At 45.4% G+C, this 24330-nt stretch overlaps 1 protein-coding gene across 1 annotated transcript in view; it reads left to right on the top strand.

The window, feature by feature from the left end:
- The first annotated feature begins 5985 nt into the window (after nt 1–5985).
- The window catches only part of hps4 (HPS4 biogenesis of lysosomal organelles complex 3 subunit 2), a 52064-nt gene continuing 33719 nt past the window's right edge, over nt 5986–24330 (top strand). Inside the window, exon 1 of the mRNA XM_078227259.1 lies at nt 5986–6246. Within this exon, the coding sequence (XP_078083385.1) occupies nt 6206–6246 (41 nt within the window). The 5' untranslated portion in view covers nt 5986–6205. The remainder of the gene's footprint in view (nt 6247–24330) is intronic.

Raw genomic sequence — 24330 nt, forward strand, 5'->3', positions numbered from 1 at the left:
TCTGTGGAGAGACAGAGTTATCCTTTGGAATCCAATATAACTTCATAGAAACCCTACAGTGCAGAAGGAAGCCATTCAGCCCATCGAGTCTGTGCCGACAACAGTCCCACCCAGAACCTATCCCCATATCCGTACATACTTATCCTGCTCATCTCTCTGACACTAAGGGGCAATTTAGCATAGCCAATCCATCTAACCCGTGGATCTTTGGATTGTGGGAGGAAACTGGAGCACATGGAGGAAACCCACGCAGACATGGGGAAAACATGCAAACTCCACACAGACAGTGACCCAAGCCGGCAATTGAACCCAGGTCCCTGACGCTCTGAGGTAGCAGTGCTAACAACTGTGTTGCACTTCTTCAGAGCTTTTATTGAAGTGAGGACAGTTGATTCCCTCTATGGTGGTCTTGTTAGAGATGTTTGAGAAGAGAATTAGGATCGGTTGCTTTGTATTATCCTTACTCTACTCATGGTGTGAAGTATGGGGGACAAAGCGTGGAAAGATAGCATCAAATAAAGGGTACATTTCTAAAGAGGGTACAGGATCGAGAGACATGGGGTATATATTTTCTTTTCATTCATAGATGTGAATGCCAGCATGTTTTGCCCATCCCTTGAACAGAGTGGAGTGGCTTGCTAGCCCACCTCAGAGGGCCGTTAAGAGTCAACCATGTTGCTGAGGGTCTGGATGATAGATTTCAGGTCATTAGTGAATCAAATGGGTTTTGATGATTCACCATCTGCAGCAGTGAGATTCGAACCTGGGGTCCCAGAGCATTACCCTGGATCCCTGGATTACTAGTCCAGCAACAATACCACGAAGCCACCGGCTCTCTTATTCATTGAAGATAGCAGGACAGGTTCAGAGATTGTTTACTAAAGCATATGGTATTCTGGTCTTTCGCAATAGGAATGTTGAATACAAGAGCGAGGGTCTGACAGTGAACCTGTATGAAACACAAGTTAGGCCTCAATGTTTCCGGTACTGGGCAAAGAGGGCAACACCTAATTAATAATCTGAGTTTGTTTACTTGGTTTGGTTTGACCTAAAAAGAGGGCCACTCCATGAAGTGAAGGATATGAAGGCATCAGAGTACTAGGAAGATTCGTGGGAATGATTCCAGGGATGAGGGAATTTGGTTACATTGATAGATTGGAGAAGTTGGAACTCTTTTCCTTAGAGAAGAGAGGGTTGAGGGGAGATTTGATAGAGATACTCTCAATTATGGGGGATTGCAACAGGGTGGAGAGGGAGAGAAAAATTCCCACTGGTGGTAGTATTGAGGATGTGGAGATGCCGGCGTTGGACGGGGGTAAACACAGTAAGAAGTTTAACAACACCAGGTTAAAGTCCAACAGGTTTATTTGGTAGCAAAAGCCACACAAACGTTCGGAGCTCCAAGCCCCTTCTTCAGGTGAGTGGGAATTCTGTTCACAAACAGGGCATATAAAGACACAGACTCAATTTACATGAATAATGGTTGGAATGCGAATACTTACAGCTAATCAAGTCTTTAAGATACAAACAACATGAGTGGAGTCTTGTCTGGAGACAATACACATCTTTTTAGCCTGTCTTGATGCTCTCTCCACTCACATTGTTTGTATAACTGGGGGGGGGGGGGTGGGGGCGGCTGGTATAAATTTGGGGGCAGAATGGCATACTTACGTTCCTGGGTGGGTCGCAGGGCTGCAGTGGGTGTTAGGGTGCTGGGTAATGCCAACTGTTCCATTGCACCCAGTTTAAGAAAATTAAGTTAATTTTTTAGGTATCAGCTGTGGCTGAGTCCTCTCACCTCCCAACGCTGTGGTTTCAACTCCAGCTCCAGAGACATGGCCATAGAATCAAAACTAACACTCCCAGTGCAGTAACTGAGGGAGTTTTACACTGACGGAAGTGTTGTCTTTCAGACGAGATGTTCAATAGAGGCCCCTATCTGAACTCTTGGGTAGATCACATGGCACTGTTTCGAAGAACAGGGAAGTTTTCTCAAGTCAAAAATGATCCAGCAACCAACATCACTAAAGATTCTGTGATCGTTATCTCTGCTGTTTGTGGAACTTGCCATGTGTAAATTTGATACAGAACTTTCCATATCAGTGACTAGACTTTTAAAAATACTTTTGTGACTGTAAAGTGCTGAGGTCAGGAAACTGCTACATAAATGCAAGCCTATTTAAAAATTTATTTTGTGACTTCCCCAATTCCCTTCTGTCCTTCTCTCTGTGAGATTCTCAATGTCACGTGCTTATCCACACACCCAGTGACACTAATACAGAGAGAGGAAGACTTGCACGAGTTCCTCATTCACAATGCATTTCATTTATTATATTTGGCCTTGTCCCCACAACCTTTCCCCAGAAACTCTTCCTGCCCCTCAACGCCTCTCAAATGCACTTTGATTCCTTCTTTCTATTCGCCATCCACCCTTGCACCACCATTTGTGGCAGAGCCTTCAGCTGTCGCAGTGTGACACTTTCCACCTCTCTCATCTTCTCGCAATCCACCTCCCTCCAGCCAAGCTTTCCTGGTTCATCTTTGCATCTTCACTTGCTGCTCATTTCCTGTGCTTATCTGTGTAACATCTTAGGATCATAGAATCCTTACAGTGCAGAAGAGGCCATTCAGCCGTTGAGTCTGCCCTGACCCTCCAACTGAGTATCTTACCCAGGCTCTCTCCCCTGCTCTATCCCTATACCCACACACATTTACCATGGCTAATCCATCTAACCTACACATCTTGGGACGCTAAGAGGCAATTTAGCATGGCCAATCCACCTAACCTGCACATCTTTGGACTGTTGGAGGAAACTGGAGCACCCGGAAAAAAACCCACGCAGACATGGGGAGAATATGCAAACACCACACAGACAGGACAGCACTGCTGCCTCATAGCAGCAGGGCTCCGGGCTCGATTTACGGCTTGGGTTACTGTCTGTGCAGAGTCTGCACATTCTCCTCGTGGGTTTCCTCTGGGTGCTCCGGTTTCCTCCCACAGTCCAAAGATATGCATTGGCCCTGCTAAATTCTCCCTCAGTGTATCCAAACGGGCACCGGAGTGTGGCGACTAGGGGATTTTCACAGTAACTTCATTGCAGTGTTAATGTGAGCCTACGTGTGACAATAATAAATAAACTTTAAACCCAAGGCTGGAATTGAACCTGAGTCCGTGACGCTGTGCGACAGCAGTACTAACCACTGCTACCGTGCCACCTTGGCCTGGCATGTAAAGATTGTTTTAGTATACACCATCTGGTCATGTGGCGTCCGCTGAGGTACTGTTTTGAAAATAGAAATAGGTGTTGGATTATGTGTATGATTTTCAAGGTGAAGGCAGAGGAACCAAGCAGTGGGGTCTGATACTAGTGTCCAATTTGAAATAAGGGGAAATACATTAGAGGAGTGAAATAGAGCCTGAAGATCTGACAGCACACAAAGTGCTGCAGATTTACCCAAAATGGAGAACCACTCAGAAAACATATGCAAACAAGAGATGCCTGAGAAAGCAAGAGGAGAAACTTTCCACATCCAAAGTACTGCGTACAGTTTTGGTCTCCCTATTTAAAATAGAACATAAACATGTTAGAATAGTTCAAAGAAGGTGCACTCGACTGATACCTGGGATGGGGGAAAGGGAGTTTCTTATGAGAAAAGGTTCATAGAATCCCTACAGTGCAGAAGGAGACTGTTTGGCCCATCGAGCCTGCAGTGACAACAATCCCACCCAGGCCCTATTCCCGTAACCACAAGCATTTATCCTGACACTTAAGGGTCAATTTACCATGGCTAATCAACCTAACCCACACATCTGTGGACTGTGGGAGGAAACCGGAGCACCCGGAGGAAACCCACACAGACATGGGGAGAATGTGCAGACTCCATGCAGACAGTCACCCGAGCCCAGAATTGAACCCGGGACCCTAATGCTGTGAGGCAACAGTGTTAAACACTGTGCCACCGTGCCACCCTACTGGGTGTATAAGAACATCAGAACTAGGAGCAGGAGTAGGCCATTTGGCCCCTCGAGCCTGCTCCGCCATTCAACAAGATCATAGCTGATCTTTTCATGGACTCAGCTCCACTTACCCACCCGCTCACCATAACCCTTAATTCCTTTACTGTTCAAAAATGTATCTATCCTTGCCTTAAAAACATTCAGTGAGGTAGCCTCAACTGCTTCACTGGGCAGGGAATTCCACAGATTCACAATCTGTTGGGTGAAAAAGTTCCTCCACAACTCAGTCCTAAATCTGATCCCCCTTATTTTGAGGCCATGCCCCCTAGTTCTAGTTTCACCTGCTAGTGGAAACAACCTCCCTGCTTCTATCTTTTCTATTCCCTTCATAATCTTATATGTTCCTACAACCATTATATCCATTGGAGTTTGGAAGAATGGGAGGTGATATTATTGAAACATATAAGATCCTACGGGAACTTGATGAGGTGAATGCTTCCCCTTGTGGGAGAGACTAGAACTAAGGGATGCAGTTTAAAAATAAGGGGTCTCCCATTTACATGGAGATGAGGAGAGATTTTCTCTCCTGCAGATCACGGGTTTTCCCCAGAGGCAGACTCATTGAATATATTTAAGGCAGAGGTAGATTGACTCCTTTCATAGTCAAGAATCTAAGGATATGGGGATAGGCAGAAATTTGAAGTTGAGGCCACAATCAGCTCAACCACATAACCCCTACAGTGCAGAAGGAGGCCGTTCAGCCCATCGAGTCTGCACCAACTTTCCAAAAAAGCATCCTACCCAGACTTTTCCTCTCCCCCCAACCCTATAACCGTGCACATTTACCATGGCTGATCCCCCTAACCTAGACATCTTGGGGCACCAAGGGGCAATTTAACAAGGGCTGTCCATCTAACCTGCACAATCATATCTGCCAGTTCTGAGGAAGAGCCATACTGGACTTGAAAAGTTAACTCTGTTTCTCCCTCCACAGATGCTGCCAGACCTGTTGAGTTTTGCCAGCACTTTCTGTTTTTAAACCAGCTCAGTCATGATCTGAGTGAATAATGGAGCAGGTTCAAGGGGCCGAATGGCCTACTCCCGCTCCTAATTGGATGTTCCTCTGTAATAAATCAATCTCTAAATGACTTTGTGAAATCCTAGGCCGATCTGGCGCACTGGATAGAAAAATCCTTGGGTTGACTTTCCTTCCAGAAGTGTCCAGAACATGGTGAGAAGTCCCACAACACCAGGTTAAAGTCCAACAGGTGTATTTGGAATCACAAGCTTTCGGAGTGCTGCTCCTTCATCAGGTGAGTGGTCCATTCACCTGATCAAGGAACAGCGCTGGGAAAGCTCGTGATTCCAAATAAAGCTGTTGGACTTTAACCTGGTGTTGTGAGACTTCTTACCGTGCCCACCCTCGTCCAACGCTGGCATCTCCACATCATGCACACCAGAACGTGGGCGGCACAGTGATTAACACTGCTGCCTCACAGTGCCAGAGACCCCCAAAGGTTTGATTCCACCCTTAGATCACTGTCTGTGTGGAGTCTGCACATTCTCCCCATGTCTGCGTGAGTTTCCTCTGGGTGCTCCGGATTCCTCCCACAGTCCGAAAGATGTGCTGGTTAGGGTGCATTGGCCATGTTAAATTCTCCCTCAGTGTACCCGAACAGGCGCCGGAATGTGGTGAATCGGGGATTTTCACAGTGACTTCATTGCAGTGTTAATGTAAGCCTACGTGTGACACTAATAAAATAAACTTCAATGAAACAAACTTTAAGAAGTGTGAAAGCACAGAGCGGATGACACACTGCCGAGGTAGGAGAACAGCGTCCTTGGAAACACTCATGTGAAAATCCGCCATCCCTTAGCCATCATCAGTGGAGTTCAGTAAAGCAAGGGTTGCTGTAGAGCTGGGAAAACCAGCTAGAGAGCCAACAGTTTAGGAGGTGTGGCTGGGCGTGAAGGGAGGGAGCAGAGAACTGAACCGGTATAAATTAGGTTTAACATTGCAACGCAACACAACAAGCGACGGGAAGAGGAAGAGAAAGATAATTTTGACAGGGTGGAGAGGGAGAGGAACGTCTTTTGTCTGCTGCTTTGCACCGATCTGAAGCTGCAGCCTGTAATCCATTCTGGAAGGAGATGAGCGCATCACACACTGCTCCTTGGTCTTGATGGGGGGCTGCATCCCGGATACCAGCCTTTTTAACACTTGGCGGAAGCCCTTGGAATTAGTAAATGGCCACCGCGGCTGTTACAGAACAGAAAGCCGCAGCATGGTAAGTGTCCGTGCACTAGAGCGAAAGTGTTCGGATTTGCAAATATTTCGAAGTTACTCAGAGAGCGCTGTGCCTGCCCGGGGAATGACTGGTATTCCACGGCACTCTGTTAGTTCTTCTGTCAAATGTTTGCTTCCAACGCAAGTAACAAGCCCAGACCTGACTCCCAGCTGCGTCCATGTCTGATGGATTACATTGCGTTAAATCGTAAAGGGCAAGACTTTGCTTTCGTGTCTTGGAAAGATCAACAACTCGTATTTATGTAGTGCGTTTAACATAGTAAACTTGTCCCAGGTAATATAGTAAACTTATCCCCGATAATACAGTAAGCTTGTCCCAGGTAACATAGTAAACCTATCCCAGGTAATATAGTAAGCTCGTCCTAGGTAATATAGTAAACTTGATCCAGGTAACATAGCAAACTTGTCCCAGGTAACATAATAAACTTGTCCCAGGTAACATAATAAACTTGTCCTAGGTAACAGTAAACTTGTGCCAGGTAACATAGTAAGTTTCATAGAATCTCTACACTGCAGAAGGAGGCCATTTAGTCCGTCAAGCCTGCACCAACAACAATCCCAACCAGGCCCTCTCCCTGTAACCCCACATATTGACCCTACTAATCTCCCTGACACTAAGGGAGAATTTAGCATGGCCAATCCACCTAACCTGCACGTCTTTCGGACTGTGGGAGGAAACTAGAGCACCCGGAGGAAACCCACGCAGACCCAGAGAGAATGTGCAAACTCCACACAGACTGCCACCCAAGACTGGATTTGAACCTGGGTCACTGGCACAGTGAGGCAGCGGTGCTAACCCACTGTGTTACTGTGTTGCCCCATTATGGGGACAGTGAGGGAAAGTGATGCTGAGGTGGAAGATCAGGCATGGCCTTGCTGAATGGTGCAGTCCTGGGTAACTTGTCCCAGGTAACATTGTAAGCTTGTCCCAGGTGCTTCACTGGAGGGTCACCAAAGAACGTTAGTCACTTGAGCTCAGGTAATATAGTAAATGAGATATAGCTCAAATTAGTCACTTGAGCTATATAAGGAGATATTTTACTAAAGATAACATACTGCGGATGCTGGAAATCTGAAGTAAAAACAGAAAATGCTGGAAAAACTCAGCAGGTTTGGTAGCATCTGTGGAGAGAGAAAAACGAGTTAATGTCTCCGGTCCGCACGACTCTTTGCCAGAGATGTTTTGACACGTGACCAAAGCCTTGGTCAACGAGGCTGCTTTTGACGGGTACCTTAAGTAAGGAACGAGGTAGAGGATTGGGGAGAGGTTTGGGGAGGGAATTGCAGAGCATAAGACCCAGATAGCTGAAGGTACGGCCACCAGTGGTGGAGGAGTTAAAATTGGGGATGTGCAAAGAGGCCAGCACTGGAGGCGTGCAGAGATCTTGGAGATCAGAGGAGGTTTCGGAGCTACGAGAGGTGAGGCACTGGACTAATATGAAAACAAAAGTGAGAATTTTAAAAACCAGGAACCAATTCTTTGCAGGTACTGTAAATGATCATTATTGTCATGAAAATGATACTGATCAGAAGGAGAACTCTCCCCACTTTACCATCAATGAAAACACACTTCACAGAAGAGGATTTCATGACTTGATTTTTTAAAAAATTCTTTCAATGGACCAGCATTTATTGCTTATTCCCTAATTGGCCTTGAACTGAGTGGCTTGCTAGGTCATTTGAGAGGGCATTTGTGGGTCTGGAGTCATATGTAGGCCAGACCATGTAGGGCTGGCAGATTTCCTTCCCTGACAGGGCCTTAGTGACCAGATAGATTTTTATGACAATGGTAATCATTAGACTTTTAATTGAATTCAAATTTCACCATCATTTGAACTCAGGTCCCCAGAGCATGACCCTGGGTTTCTGGATTACTAGTCCACTGCCTCCCCGATTTTTGATGCTGTGACATATACTGCTGCAGTAATAATCACTGTTTTTCTCAGAATTTTATTTTAATACTTCAGAAAATGCCCATGGATCGACACAATTAGTTCACAACTCCACCATTGACAGTCATTTGTTTATCCAACTTGGCTCTGAACTCTGAAACCCCCCCCGAAATCTTTTTGCCAACTTTAATATATTTAAAGTCCTCCCTTTTTAAAGTTTATTTATTAGTGTCACAAGTCGGCTTACATTAACACTGCAATGAAGTTACTGTAAAAATCCCCTAGTCGCCACACTCCGGTGCCTGTTCGGGTACACTGAGGGAGAATTTAGCATGGCCAATGCACCTAACCAGCACGTCTTTGGACTGTGGGAGGAAACCAGAGCACCCGGAGGAAACCCACGCAGACACGGGGAGAATGTGCAGACTCCACACAGTGACCCAAGACAGGAATTGAACCCGGATCCCTGGCACTGTGAGGTGGCAGTGCTAACCACTGTGCCACCGTGCCGTACATAGTTAGATCAGCAATGTTGAGGCCAACCATAGCTCAGGTACACTGAGGGAGAATTCAGCATGGCCAATGCACCTAACTAGCACATCTTTCGGACTGTGGAACTTTTTGGACTTTTTGACCAATCTTTCACTTGTTCTAATATTTGCTTCTTTGGTTCAGTGTCTGAAGATGTTTTCATGAAATACCTTGGAATGTCTTGACAAATTAAAGTTGCTACTTAAATGCAAGGTGTTGTTTTGACTCTGTGTTGTGACCCCATGACTTGTATGAGTATTGTAACCATGCGCCCATACAGAGAATAAAGAACAAAGAAAATTACAGCACAGGAACAGGCCCTTCGGCCCTCCAAGCCTGCACCGACCATGCTGCCCGACTTAACTAAAACCCCCTACCCTTCCGGGGACCATATCCCTCTGTTCCCATCTCATTCATGTACTTGTGAAGACGCCCCTTAAAAGTCACTACCGTATCCACTTCCACTACCTCCCCCGGCAACGAGTTCCAGGCACCCACCACTCTCTGTGTAAAAAATCTGCCTCGTACATCTCTTTTAAATCTTGCCCCTCGCACCTTAAACCAATGCCCCCTAGTAATTGACTCTTCCACCCTGGGAAAAAGCTTCTGACTATCCACTCTGTCCATGCCTCTCATAATCTTATAGACTTCTATCAGGTCGCCCCTCAACCTCCGTCGTTCCAGTGAGAACAAACCAAGTTTCTCCAACCTCTCCTCATAGCTAATGCCCTCCATACCAGGCAACATCCTGGTAAATCTTTTCTGTACCCTCTCCAAAGCCTCCACATCCTTCTGGTAGTGTGGCGACCAGAATTGAACACTATATTCTAAGTGCGGCCTAACTAAGGTTCTATAAAGCTGCAACATGACTTGCCAATTTTTAAACTCAATGCCCCGTTTAGAATGTTTAGGATATAAGGACGTTTACAACTACCCTAAGTTTTAATTCAAACTTGTGTGCATTTTTGCACAGAGCTGCACAGTATTCAACGTGCTGTTGCTGCTATTGTGATGGTTCCTGAAAATAGTCTGGTGCTTTTATTTACCTTTTGTAAATGAGTCAAAACTTCTAAAAAAATAATAATAAAAATTACCATATTAAGGCAAAATCAAAACACTGCAGATGCTGGAAATCTGAAATAAAATAAGTGCAAGAAATATTCATCTAGGTCAGGCAGCATCTGTGAAGAGAGAAACACATTTAACATTTCAGGTCGGTGATGGTCCTTCGTTAGATCTTTTGATGACCATTAACCTGAAATGTTAACTCCGCTTCTCTCTCCGCAGATACTGCTGGCTTGTTGAGTATTTCTTGCACTTTCTGTTTATATTAGTATAATAATTCCAGGAGTCGACTGTAAAGGAACAGTGCTTCATTACACAAAATAAAGCAAAACCACAAGCCTGTGGTGAACGCAAGCAGGTCCCAACCGGAATAATGGACCCACTCAGGGGCCTGCTTTATACAGGGCTCGGTATACGAGCTCCACCTGGTTAGTTAATTACCAATCCCCCAGGAGCTCGTATTCAACAAGTCCTACAGGGAGGTCCGCCTTCCGCGACCGCTGGGCGCCGCAGGGGCTGGGGTGTATTATCGACCCCGATAATCACCTTTTGGTTTGACATTTTAAGTTTCCTTTCGACTTTGTTTTTGGTTCGGGCTGTTCCCCCCTTCCTTTTGGGGAGCTGCCCCTTTTAATTTGTCCCTAAGTTAATTTGAGTTCGTTTACTTGATTGGTATCGAAAGAAATACAGGGAGGTCAATCAGTAATTCCCCATGAAGGTCCTGGGGGTTATCACAATTACCATATTAAAACCTGTGAAGGAGAAAAAGGAATCATTTAGTCTTTGCTTATTTGGGTGCTTTTCTTCCACCCCATCATCGTTCTGAGGCCTTCAGGGTTTCCCAGGAGCTGATCAATCTTTTAGAAAGCAAGTAAGCAAGAAAGAAAGTCTTAGTTTGTCCAAAAATGCTTTGCTGCCAATGCAACACTTTGGAAGTGTGGTGACTGCTGTAATGTAAGAAAAAGCAGCTGCTATTTTACACACAGCAAGCCCCCACAAAGAACAGTGAGATAATGACAAGGTCACCTGTTTTGCCGATGTCCATTAAGGGATAAATAGTGGGCAGGGCACCTCCTTTCGTCTCCGAAACAGTGCTTCGGAATCTTCTGCATCCGGCTGAGAGAGCAGATATGGGGGGACACTCTTAGTTTAATGGCACTTCCAACAGTGCAGCACTCCCTCAGTACCGCACAAATGTCAGTCTGCATTAGAAAGAAGATGCCAGGCTACAATTGCTCCAATTTTTATTTATTCATTTGTGGGACATGGGTGTCGCTGGCTGGCCAGCAGTTATTGTCCATCCCTAGTGACCCTTGGAGGGCAATTGAGAGTCAACCACATTGCTGTGGCTCTGGAGTCACATGTAGGCCAGACCAGGTAAGGCGGGCAGATATCCTTCCCTAAAGGACATTAGTGAACCAGATGGGTGTTTACGACAATTGTTTCATGGTCATCAGTAGATTCTTAATTCCAGATATTTTTTATTGAATTCAAATTCCACCATCTGCCATGGCGGGATTGGTTAGCTGATCAAGGAGTAACCACGGGGACAGAATTCAAAAACCAGTCAATTGCTTGTTTCCTTTCCTTTTCTAACAAAGTGATTCCCACGGAATGCCAACATTGCTGGCAAGGCCAGCATTTATCACCCATCCCTAATTGCCTTTGAGAAGGCAGTAATGAGCTGCCTTCTTGAACTCTGAGGCCTCCATGGTGAAGATACTTGCACAGTGCTGTTAGAAAGGGTGTTCCAGGATTTTGACCCAGCGATGAGAAAGGAATGGTGATAGATTTCCAAGTTCCCATTCTCTCCCTAAAGGTTTCACGTTCGAATCAATCCTGTGATGGGCAAAATCTTGATTTATTATTGTCACATGTATTAGTATAAAGTGAAAAATATTGTTCCTTGCGCGCTATACAGACAACGCATACCGTTCATAGAGAAGGAAAGAAGAGGGTGCAGAATGTGGTGTTACAGTCACAGCTAGGGTGTAGAGAAATATCAACTAAATATAAGGTAGGTCCATTCAAAAGTCTGATGGCAGCAGGGAAGAAGCTGTTCTTGAGTCGGTTGGTATGTGACTTCAGACCTTTGTATCTTTTTCCCAACGGAAGAAGGTGAAAGAGAGAATGTCCGGGGTGGTGTGGGGTCCTTGATTATGCTGGCTGCTTTGTTGAGGCAGCGGGAAGTGTAGAGTCAATGGATGGGAGGCTGGTGTGCGTGATGGACTGGGCTTCGTTCACGACCCTTTGTAGTTTCTTGTAGAATCTGTCACTGAATCGCAAAGGTACAGGGAATGATATTTAAATTTACCCAAGGGACTCTTTCATGACCTTTGAGGATGCTTCATAAATGGTGGGACACTGCTTTTGCTAACTCAGCACAGTACTTTCAACCAACCTATCATGGTTTTACTGGTCAATGTTTATAGTGATCTAATTGTGTTAATACGGATGTATCCACTATAAATGTTTGTGTGTGGGGGGGGGGGGGGGGGGGGGTTGCTATATGTTAACAAATTATTGTTTAAATGTGAACAAACAGGGAAAGACAAGCTAGTTTCCTTTCCTTTCCTCTCTCTGTATATTCTACGTATATTGCTTTGTCTTTGTCTCTGGCCTTCTGCATCCACACCATTGCAGGGTGGTATCCAGCAGCGTGTTGAGTGTCACTTGGGGTAAAGCTCTCGATGATACTGATATAGCTCCAAACCACAGCCAGAGGTAAGAGTTGAACAAATAAATATAAGCTTGTACATACAGAGTTGATTAAAAATTGCGATCAAGATTTTCATTTCCTGCCCATTGCAGGGTAGGAGTTCAAAGTCTGCCAGGCAGCCCAGTGCTTTGCCCACTCAAGGCCCTGCAAAATTGGATGCTTCCAGTATCCCATGATACTTTTTGTTTTATTCATTCGTGGGGCATTGGCATCGCTGGCTGGGCCAGCATTTATTTCCCAGCCCTAGTTGCCCTTGAGAAGGTGGTGGTGAGCTGCCTTCTTGAATCGCTGCAGTCCACGTGCTGTGAATTGACCCACAATGCCGTTAGGGAGGGAATTCCACGATTTTGATCCAACATTGTGAAGGGAAGGCAATATATTTCCCAGTCAGGGTGGTGAGTGGCTTGGAGGGGAACTTGCAGGGTTCCCATGTATCTGTTGCCCTTGTCGTTTTTGGTGGAAGTGGTTGTGGGTTTGGAAGGTGCTATCTAAGGATCTTTGGTGAATTTCTGCAGTGCATCTTGTAGATAGTACACACTGCTGCTACTGAGCGTCGGTGGTGGAGAGATTGAATGTTTGTAGATGTGATGCCAATCAAGCGGGCTGCTTTATCCTGGACGGTGTCAAGCTTCTTGAGTGTTGTTGGAGCTGCACCCATCCAGACAAGTGGGGAGTATTCCATCACACTCCTGACTTGTGCCTTGTAGATGGTGGGCAAGCTTTTGGGAGTCAGGAGGTGAGTTACTCGCCACAGTATTCCAAGCCTCTGACCACTGTGTTTATGTGGCAAGTCCAGTTTCTTGTCAATAGTAACCCCAAGGATGTTGACAGTGACTGTGTCGACAATAACAGCAACTTACATTTTTATAGCGTCGAAGTGTCAAGGAATGCTGTGGAGATGGAGTTGTTGAGGGAGAAGATTCTAGAGCTCAGAGCCTAGGGAGCTGACAGCATATGACGGCCAGTGATAAGAGTGATAAAAATTGGAGATGCTCAAATGGACCAGAATTGAAGGAGTGCAGTTATGTCGAAAGATTTGTAGGGCTAGCAAAGGTTACCAAGATGGGGAGGGGGAGAAGCCACGAGGGGATTTGAAAACAAAGATAACAATTTGAAAATAAAGTTTATTTATTAGTCACAAGTAGGCTTACCTTAACACTGCAATGAAGTTACTGTGAAAATCCCCTAGTCGCCACACTCCGGCACCTGTTTGGGTGCACTGAGGGAGAATTTAGCTTGGCCGATGCACCTAACCAGCACGTCTTTCAGACTGTGGGAGGAAACCGGAGGCACCCGGAGGAAACTCACGCAGACACAGGGAGAACGTGCAGACTCCGCACAGACAGTGACCCAAGCCAGGAATCAAACTCGGGTCCCTGGCGCTGTGAGGCAGCAGTGCTAACAACTGTGCCAAGACAGCGAAGAAAAGGATGGTATTTTCTGCTGCTGTAGACACTTAACGCTGTCTTGTTTACATTACAACAGTCATGTCAAGGCCAGGATGACTGCTGGAGGGAACGCTGCAATGTGAAATGTAACATTCGATGCTCTTCACACCCTTTCTCACTCCATTACGCACTCCATACCCTGAAAATTTAATTGTCACAATGCCTAATCTCCCAATCTTTCCGGTAAAACAATCCAGGTTTCCGGTTGAGCCTGGCTCCTGACAAGAAGACTCCAAAATCTGACCTGTGGAATTTCTCCTCCCTTCCATTTCTCAACACACATTGTTGGAGTTTTGTAAATAAGTTTGGTGTTCTTGCATGACTTTTCTGAAACATTGCCATGATCCTCCTGGCTAAATGTTCTCAGCGTTACAGTGTGGAGGATACTTGAGACGATTCTACTGAAGAAAATTAAATCTCAGTTTGTATTTGCTATATTGAAGCATAATGATCTGACTATCTTTGAAGGATTCTGTACAGACTTCAAACCGGAGCATTCAAATCACCAACTACAAGAAGAAAGTTTTTTAATTCTAAATGATTCTTTTTTCTCTTTCTCACAGAGATAGTAAATCATAGCTGAATCTTGGCTGCCTTTGGCACTGTCCCCAAGACCCCCACTGTGTGAACGCAGACAGCAATTGTAAGAAAGTTATTTTCCGGGCGGCACAGTGGTTAGCACCGGGATTCAATTCCCGCCTTGGGTCACTGTCTGTGTGGAGTTTGCACGTTCTCCCCGTGTCTGCGTGGGTTTCCTCCGAGTGCTCCGGTTTCCTCCCACAGTCCAAAGATGTGCGGGTTAGGTGGATTGGCCATGGTAAATTGCGCCTTAGTGTCAGGGAGACTAGCTAGGGTAAATGCATGGGGTTATGGGGATAGGGCCTGGGTGGGATTGTGGTCGGTGCAGACTCAATGGGCCGAATGGCCTCTTTGTGCACTGTAGGATTCTCTGACTGAGGAGAGCATCACAGTTGAGCCTGGTTCTGTCACCATACAGCATTGTACATAAGTACTTGCTCTGCAAGACCACTGAATAGCGGTTGAGTTGGGACATCTAAGTAATTTTTGTTCAATGATTAGATCAGCAGTGCTGAGACCAGCCATGGTAACTCTCCCACTTCATTGCTAAGAGCAACTAATGGTGCTTTTTATATTGTACTTGGTACAGTGCCAGGGTTGCCAGTTCTTAACACACAGGCCTTTAACATTTAGCAACAATTCCAGAATAAAAGTGTAAGTATACATGGAATTCCATAAAATTTACAGCACAGAAACGGGCCTTTTGGACTAACTGGCCTTCTCCCTTGCCATCAACAAATCCTCTCATTTCTTCAGAAAATGCTGGAAAATCACAACGGGTCTGACAGCATCTGTGGAGAGACAACAGAGTTAATGGCCGGGATTTTACCGCCACACCCGTCACGGGAATCGTAGCAGGCGAGGGGCGGACCATGTAAAGATCCATTGACCTCGGGCAGAATTTTACAGTTTCGGGATGAGCAAGGCCGTAAAATCCTGGATAATGTTTCAAGTTAGGATGACCCTCATCCTGACTTGAAACGTTGGCTCTATGCTCTCTCTACAGATGCTGTCAGACCTGCTGAGATTTTCCAACATTTTCTGTTTCGGATTCCAGCACCCGCAGTATTTTGCTCTCCAATTTCATGTACGCATATCATTGCCCCGTAAATACATTTGTGTCATTTGATTAATCTGCTCCAGTAATAACAAACTGACCTTTCCCAGTGGCCCTGGTTGACTCAACATTAGTTCCAGCACCCATCAGTTTAACTTAAACTTAGTTTTTTAAAGTTTATTTATTAGTGTCACAAGTGGGCTTACTGCACTGCAATGAAGTTACTGTGAAAGTCCCCGAGTCGCCACACTCGAGCGCCTGTTCGGGTACACTGAGGGAGAATTTAGCACAGCCAATGCCCCTAACCAGCACGTCTTTTGGACTTGGCACAAACTGGGGATCTGGTCTGGAATACTCTTGATTGAACAAGGCACTCCATTTCACCATCTGAACAGTTTGGGTCAGGTGTATGTGTGTGTGTGGGGGGAAGGTGGGGGAGAGGTTTGATTTAATTTATTATTGTCGCATGTATTGGTATACAGTGAAAAATATTATTTCTTGCGCGCTATACAGACAAAGCTTACTGAATGTAGAGAAGGAAAGGAGAGGGTGCAGAATGTAGTGTTACGGTCATAGGTAGGGTGTAGAGAAAGATCAGCTTAATATAAGGTAGCTCCGTTCAAAAGTCTGATGGCAGCAGGGAAGAAGCTGTTCTTGAGTCGATTGGTACATGACCTCAGACTTTTGTAGCTTTTTCCCGATGGAAGAGAGAATGCCCAGGGTGCCTGGGGTCCTTGATTATGCTGGCAGCTTTTCCGAGGCAGCGGGAATGTAGACTACCTGAGGTCAATTTCCCAATTTGCATTAAATATTTGTTTTGTAAACCGCTTCATTCCTTGTTGCTGCTTGGCTCTTTCTGCCCACTAAGGGGAGCCACAGTACATTAAAAAAAATCCACTGTTTTACTCATTTATAATCCTGCGTGTTTCTAAACAGAGATAAAATGCCCTTTATTTGTGTTTTGTTTTAAATCGGAATACACAGAAATCATCTAGACATTCCCTGCAAGGGCTGTATCTGCAATAATGTCGAGTGCTCAAGACAACGGGATAGTCTCGTACAGTCTGGTGCTGAAACAAACTACCATTGTTTTCTCAAATCTTCACATTAATTGTGATCACAAGATTAGAATGCACAGGGAAGGTCATTTGGTTCTTGGCTCATCTTTCCAGCAATACCTTGCAGTCTCCCCATTGTGCCACCCTGTTTTTCATTAAACCGGTGCATTTGTTTTCCAATACAATTGTTCGTATCTCCAACAACAATCTGCATTGTGTAGTAACTCTTACCGTAGTAAAAGATCCCAAGCTGCTTCACAAGAGTGTCATTGGATAGACTACCAGTCCATTGCCTTATTTGGAGGCTATTCATTATGTTGACCACTTTTTTTTAATGAATAAGTACTCCCTGATGTAACCCTTAGATTTTTTTATTGGTAGTTTTAGTCAATTCCGCTGCCTCGGAAAAGCTGCCAGCATAATTAAGGACCCCACGCACCCCAGACATACTCTCTTTCCACCTTCTTCCATCAGGAAAAAGATACAAAAGTCTGAGGTCACGTACCAACCGACTCAAGAACAGCTTCTTCACTGATGCCATCAGACTTTTGAATGGACCTATCTCACATTAAGTTGAAATTTTCTCTGCACCCTAGCTATGATTGTAACACTACATTCTACACTCTCTCCTTTCCTTCCCTATGTCGGGCATGCTTTGTATCGCGCACAAAAAACAATACTTTTCACTGTATGTTAATACATGTGATAATAATAAATCAAATCAAAATCAATGTCCCTAACTCTTAAGTGTTTTACTATACTGCGACATGACGGCACAGTGGTTAGCATTGCTGTCTCACAGTGCCAGGGACCCGGGTTCGATTCCCGGCTTGGGTCACTGTCTGTGCAGAGTCTGCATGTTTTCCCCAAGTCTGCATGAGTTTCCTCCAGTAAGAAGTTTAACAACAACAGGTTAAAGTCCAACAGGTTTATTTGGTAGCAAAAGCCACACAAGCTTTCAGAGCTCTAAGCCCCTTCTTCAGGTGAGTGGGAATTCTGTTCACAAACAGAGCTTATAAAGACACAGACTCAATTTACATGAATAATGGTTGGAATGTGAATACTTACAACTAATCAAGTCTTTAAGAAACAAAACAATGTGAGTGGAGAGAGCATCAAGACAGGCTAAAAAGATGTGTATTGTCTCCAGACAAGACAGCCAGTGAAACTCTGCAGGTCCACGCAACTGTGGGAGTTACAAATAGTGTGACATGAACCCAATATCCCGGTTGAGGCCGTCCTCGTGTGTGCGGAACTTGGCTATCAGTTTCTGCTCAGCGACTCTGCGCTGTCGTGTGTCGCGAAGGCTGCCTTGGAGAACGCTTACCCGAATATCAGAGGCCGAATGCCCGTGACCGCTGAAGTGCTCCCCAACAGGAAGAGAACAGTCTTGCCTGGTGATTGTCGAGCGGTGTTCATTCATCCGTTGTCGCAGCGTCTGCATAGTTTCCCCAATGTACCATGCCTCGGTTTCCTCCCACAGTTTGAAAGGCCTGCTGGTTAGGTGCATTGGCCATGCTAAATCCTCTCTCAGTGTACAGGTGCCAGAGTGTGGTGACTCGGGGATTTTCACACTAACTTCATTGCAGTGTTAATGTAAGCCTCCTTGTGACACTAATAAATATGCGCAAAGTGACAGAGTATCTGCATACAATCATGAGTGACAATGCCAATCGTAAAAGATTTTTTGTTTTGTGAACCTATCAGGAGATGCCTTGCAGGAGATGAAAGAGCAGAGATATAGCAATTAAATATTCCATCTACTGCGCCAAATGTGATGAGTAATACCATACACATTGTGAAATCATGGGATTTGTGCTGATGCAATATGACCAATCACTTGCCTTAAGCTATAATGGTCCCAAAAAAGACTGCCTTTTAAAGATATTTCACTGCTTACTAGTCTCCAACTTGAAGTATAGTTTGTTGAATTTGTACAGAAAGCTGCTTACTCCCAAAGAAGTATATTAATTGAGAAATCTGCAGAGGTAACTGGAGAACAACTTGAGGGGTAAGGGCAGATATGGTGTAAACTATGGGCCATATGCCTATAGAATGCTGGAGATGTTACTTAATCATCATGGAATCCCTACAGTGAAGAAAGAGACCATTTGGCCCATCGGGTCTGCACCAACACTCTGACAGAGCATCTTACCCAGGCCATATCCCCATAACCCCATATATTTACCCCACTAATCCGCCTAACCTACACATCTTGGGACACTAAGGGGCAATTTAGCTTGGTCAATCCACCTAATCTGCACATCTTTGGAGTGTGGGAGGAAACTGGAGCACCCGGAGGAAACCCACGCAGACACCAGGAGAATGTGCAAACTCCGCACAGACAGTGATCCAAGGCTGGAATTGAACCTGCAGCAACAGTGCTAATCACTGTGCCACCTGCCCCCCATAACCACTGTGCCATTGTGCCGCCCTTCTCCTTGGGAATCCTGGATTTTTCTTGCTACTACTAGTGCACGCACTTGCCCATGAATCTGTCAGGAGTAGGGAACCTGCCTGTTTCATGAAAACTATATACCCCAATTCCCTCCAGAAGTTTTCTCCCCAGAGTCCTGGCCAATAATTAACTCTCAAGTTGCCAGTGGGCTGACTTTTGTTGAGAACATTGAATGTTTGCTCTGAATCCAATTTTCTGGTGGTGATTAGGCAGCCTAATCAAAGTAACATTTGTCTTTCTGTCTTTTCACTTTGATTTTATCTCTCACGCCCGTTACCACTTCTGGCTTCTGTGGCATTTTCAAGGGAGGAAATCTGCTGTCCTTACCTGGTCTGGCCTACATGTGACTCCAGAGCCGCAGCAATGAGTGCCTGACTCTCAATTACGTCTTGACAAATACATGAATAGGATGGGAATAGAGGGATACGGTCCCCGGAAGGGTAGGGGGTTTTAGTTCAGTCGGGCAGCATGGTCGGTGCAGGCTTGGAGGGCCGAAGGGCCTGTTCCTGTGCTGTAATTTTCTTTGTTCTTTGTTTAGCTATTGGAAGAGTTTGTGTGCAGCATGACATTAGTTGCTGAACTGGATTACTTTCCACACCTTTGGTCAGTGTGTTTCTCTACACTAGGATTGTCTTGTACACATCTGTACAGTTATTTTGTTTGATCTCTTTGGCAATTTTCACTGCTGCCTCACTCAGCCTTTCCACCTGACTGGGTACAGTGTGGAGATGATGTGTAATGTTGAATTTCCCAATCATTTACGAACCACCTTAATTCTTCACTCATGAACAGAGGGCCATTGTCATTTATCACAATGTCAGGAATCCCTTAACGACTGAAGTGTGTTTTCAGGCATTCTGCAATCTCACTGGTGGTCATTGGCGTCAACGTGTCCAGCTCCCAGTAAACTGAATAGTTTAGTAGTGGGCGGTGATGAGATGGTCAGTTCCAAAAGGAGTGAGGCGGTCTCATCCAAAGTCTGTCTTGGTTGTTATGTGTCATATGTGGCTCTTTAGGTTAATGTTCATTGCAAGCACTGCACTAGCTAACGTGAACCTTAATCTCATTTCTCATGTTGGGAACAAAGCAACATAGGAGGAATAGGCTATTCAGCCCATCAGACCTACTCCTCTATTTAATACGATCAAGGCTAATCATCTACTTTGATGCCTTTTTCTCACACTATCCAAAGTTTATTTATTAGTCACAAGTAGGCTTACATTCACAATGCAGTGCAGTTACTGTGAAAATCCCCCAGTCGCCACATTCTGGCGCCTATTCGGGTACACTGAGGGAGAATTTAGCACGGCTTTTGGACTGTGGGAGGAAACCGGAGCACCCGGAGGAAACCCGCACAGACACGGGGAGAATGTGCAAACTCCACACAGACAGTGACCCAAGCCTGGGTCCCTGGCACTGTGAGGCAGCAGTGCTAACCACTATGCCACCATGCCACCCCAGTGGATATCATCTTGAAGTTGATTGGATTGAGGTTGATTATATCCCCATAATCTGTTGCGTCTTTGGTGTTAGAAATCTGTCAATCTCTGCTTTAAACGTACTTAATGACTTGGTGGCACAATGACACAGTGGTTAGCATGGCTGTCTCACTGCGCCAGGGACCTGGGTTCAATTCCGGGCTTGGGTGACTGTCTGTGTGGAGTCTGCATGTACTCCCCGTGTCTGTGTGGGTTTCCTCCGGGTGTTCCGGTTTCCTCCCACAGTCCAGAGATGTACAGGTTAGTTGCATTGGCCATGCTAAATTCTCCCTCGGCGTACCTGAACAGTGTGGCAATTAGGGGATTTTCGCAATAACTTCATTGCAGTGTTAATGTAAGCCTACTTGTGACTTAAAATAAACTTTTACCTTTACCTTGGAAAGTTGTGGTAAAGTTCCTTCAGTGGTTGGCATGTGGCAATGAGATCTCTTCAAAGCTATTGAGGTCCTTTAGATCTCTGCACACTCTCAGCTTTCCTGTTGTGTCACTGCTAGAGTGTAGCAAATCCAGTCTGTGGGAGTTGTCACCGTTTTGATTACTCCCATCTTTTCGAGCTCCTCTATCTTTCAGGCTGAACATGAGCACAGTTGGAGCTGTCCTTGAACATGTTGAGTTGGTCTCACACTCCAATCAGCTTCACGATGATATCCACCAGGGCGGCACGGTGGCACAGTGGTTAGCACTGCTACTTCACAGCACCAGGGACCCGGGTCCAATTCTGGCCTTGGGTCACTGTCTGTGTTTGTACATTCTCCCCGTGTGTGCGTGAGTTTTCTCCGGTTTTATCCAAAAATGTGCAGATTAGATGGATTGGCCATGCTCAATTGCCCCTTAGTGTCCCAAGGTATGTTGGTTAAACGGATTAGCTATGGGAAGTGTATGAGGTTGAGTGGATAGGATCGGGGAGAGGGCCTGTGTATGATGCTCTGTCAGAGAGTCGGTGCAGACTTGATGGGCTGAATGGTCTCCTTCTGCACTGTATGGATTCTAAGATTCTAAGATGTCCCAGACCTGTGAAAACATCTTTGTAATTTTTGTAGGATTTGTTCAGCACTCACTGGCCGTGAAAAACTCTCTTTTGGGACATGCAGTCTTTACCAATCCAAGTTTTTGACTTGTTTCAACGGAGATGAATGAATCTTCCTTTGTGTCCACTATTTGGAATGGCATATCTTCTTCCTTCCCATTGCATTGGGCTCTCGCCTATCTTATCCTCTTGGGGTGAGCACTGTTGCGTCATATTGCCTTAACTGTACCTTTGATGCCTTCATTTTTTAATCTTGAGCAACTTGAAACAGGTCAGCAGAGCTCATGATGTTGCTTCTGGCACTGGTATCTATCTACCTGACACTTCACATTAACTTGATGCTGTTCTTCCACAGTCATCATTCCGATAGGCACAAACCGTTATTTCCCTTCAGATTTTTTGATTTGATTTATTATTGTCACATGTATTAACATACAGTGAAAAATATTGTTTCTTGTGCGCTATACAGACAAAACATACCGTTCGTAGAGAAGGAAAGGAGAGAGTGCAGAATGTAGTGTTACAGTCATAGCTAGGGTGTAGAGAAAGATCAACTTAATGCAGGGAAGAAGCTGTTCTTGAGTCGGTTGATGCGTGACCTCAGACTTTTGTATCTTTTCCCCAATGGAAGAAGGTGGAAGAGAGAATGTCCGGGGTGCGTGGGGTCCTTGATTATGCTGGCTGCTTTGCCGAGGCAGCGGGAAGTGTAGACAGAGTCAATGGATGGGTGCCAACCTGATCTGGGGTAGAGTGATTCATCAGAATCATCACCTGACATCTCTCCAGAAACCACCTTCATAAGCTTGCTTTTCTTCTTCCCAATACGCTGCAGTTGACTATTGACCACTTCAGAGCTTCTGCACACGTCAATAGCTTTCTTGTGAGTAAGCTTCCCTTTGCTCAGCAGGCTTCCTCTCACAGACAATCCTATCTCTGATCAGATCATCTCAAACTCGCAAGATTCAGCTAGGCATCTCAATGCAGTCATGTACTGATCAATGTTCTCCTCCTCTTCCTGAACTCTGGTGTTGAATACGTAGCATTTATAAGTAACATTAGTAGAGGGCCTAAAGTGGGTCCTTAAGGCCTCCAGAATTTCACAAGCCTGGCTTTTCTGCAGATGAGTGAGGTCTAGGATGCAATATAGCTTGTAGCATTCTTTCCCAAGCACTGTAGCAAACTTGCTCCTCTTAGATGTTCAGGTTTCTTGTTTAACTCTGTGGCAATTATATAGTTTTACCATTGAGATTGTAAGAATTTCAATTCTGCCTCCATCTTCACAGGAGTAGATACTGGAATATCCAAAACTATACTGACTCCCCAGTGCCAACTGAAGATTAATGATTCTCTGCTCGTGGATACAGGTGACTGCCTCTCTTCTGTCTGAAAATGTACCTCAGAGAGACGTCCCTCACCCATTCTCACAGCTGCCAATTCTCTTACACCTCTCAAAATAGGGACTGCAGCAGTTCAAGAAGACAACTCGCCACCATCATCTCAAGCTAATCTAGGGATGGGCAATAAATGTTGGCCTGGCCAGTGACACCCGTAAAATACATTTTTTAAAAGCACACTCAATTTCAGCTTCCTGACACCAAGTTCCAAGTGGTGGATGCTCTCAAGCCTTTATGGCAAGCCTATAGCCACATTCCACAAAAAGCACTGCTCCAAACATGCAATGAACTGGCAATCCCATTCTGACAGGTTGAAAGATGGGTGAAGGATGTCTCTCTGAGGTACATTTTCAGACAAAAGAGAGGCAGTTCCCTGTATCCACTAGCTACGCTGCATCTCGACTGGGAGTACCTGGTGTTGATGCTGAAGTCTTGAAATTTAATTCCCCAGCATGCACGCACCTCTTCCTTCATGTACCAAATTGACACAACATCTGAAACAAAGGAAGGAAGTGGAATCCCAGGGGTGCGTTCCAGTTCATTGAATAATGGGTGTGTATTGCTGATGCTGGGTTCAGAATTGCAACACAAAACCCTCTTCACATTGTACTTGCATTGCTGAATTGCTGCTGCCGTATGGGAAGAACGTCTGAATTGAACACCAGTGTAATATTTTTGGACTTTTCTTTCATGGCACGTGGCAATCACTGACAAAGGCAGCATTGAAGGGCAGCATGGTGGCACAGTGGTTAGCACTGCTGCCTCACAGCGCCAGGGACCTGAATTCGATTCCCAGCTTGGGCGATTCCCGTCTATGCAGAGTCTGCACATTCTCCCCATGTCTGTGTGGGTTTCCTCCAGGTGCTCTGGTTTCCTCCCACAGTCTGAAAGACGTGCTGGATAGGTACATTGACCATGCTAAATCGTCCCTTGGTATACCTGAACAGGCGCCAGAGTGTGGCGACTAGGGGATTTTCACAGTCACTTCATTGAGGTGTTAATATAAGCCTACTTGTGACTAATAAATAAACTTTAAAAACTTATTGCCTTTGAGAAGATGGAGGTGAGCCATCACCTTGAACCACTGCAGCCCTTCTGATATCAGTGTTTCCCTACAGTACAGAAGGAGGCCATTCGGCCCATCGAATCTGTATCGACCGAAATCCCACCCAGGCCCTATTCCCGTAACCCCACACATTTACCCCGCTAATACCCCAGACGCTAGGGTCAATTTAGCATGGTCAATCAGCCTAACCCGCACATCTTTGGAGTGTGGGAAGAAACCTGGAACAAGCTGCCAGAGACAGTAGTAGAGGCGGGTACAATTTTGTCTTTTA

The sequence above is a fragment of the Mustelus asterias genome, chromosome 13 (assembly GCF_964213995.1).
Source record: "Mustelus asterias chromosome 13, sMusAst1.hap1.1, whole genome shotgun sequence".
In the NCBI taxonomy this organism is placed as follows: domain Eukaryota; kingdom Metazoa; phylum Chordata; class Chondrichthyes; order Carcharhiniformes; family Triakidae; genus Mustelus; species Mustelus asterias.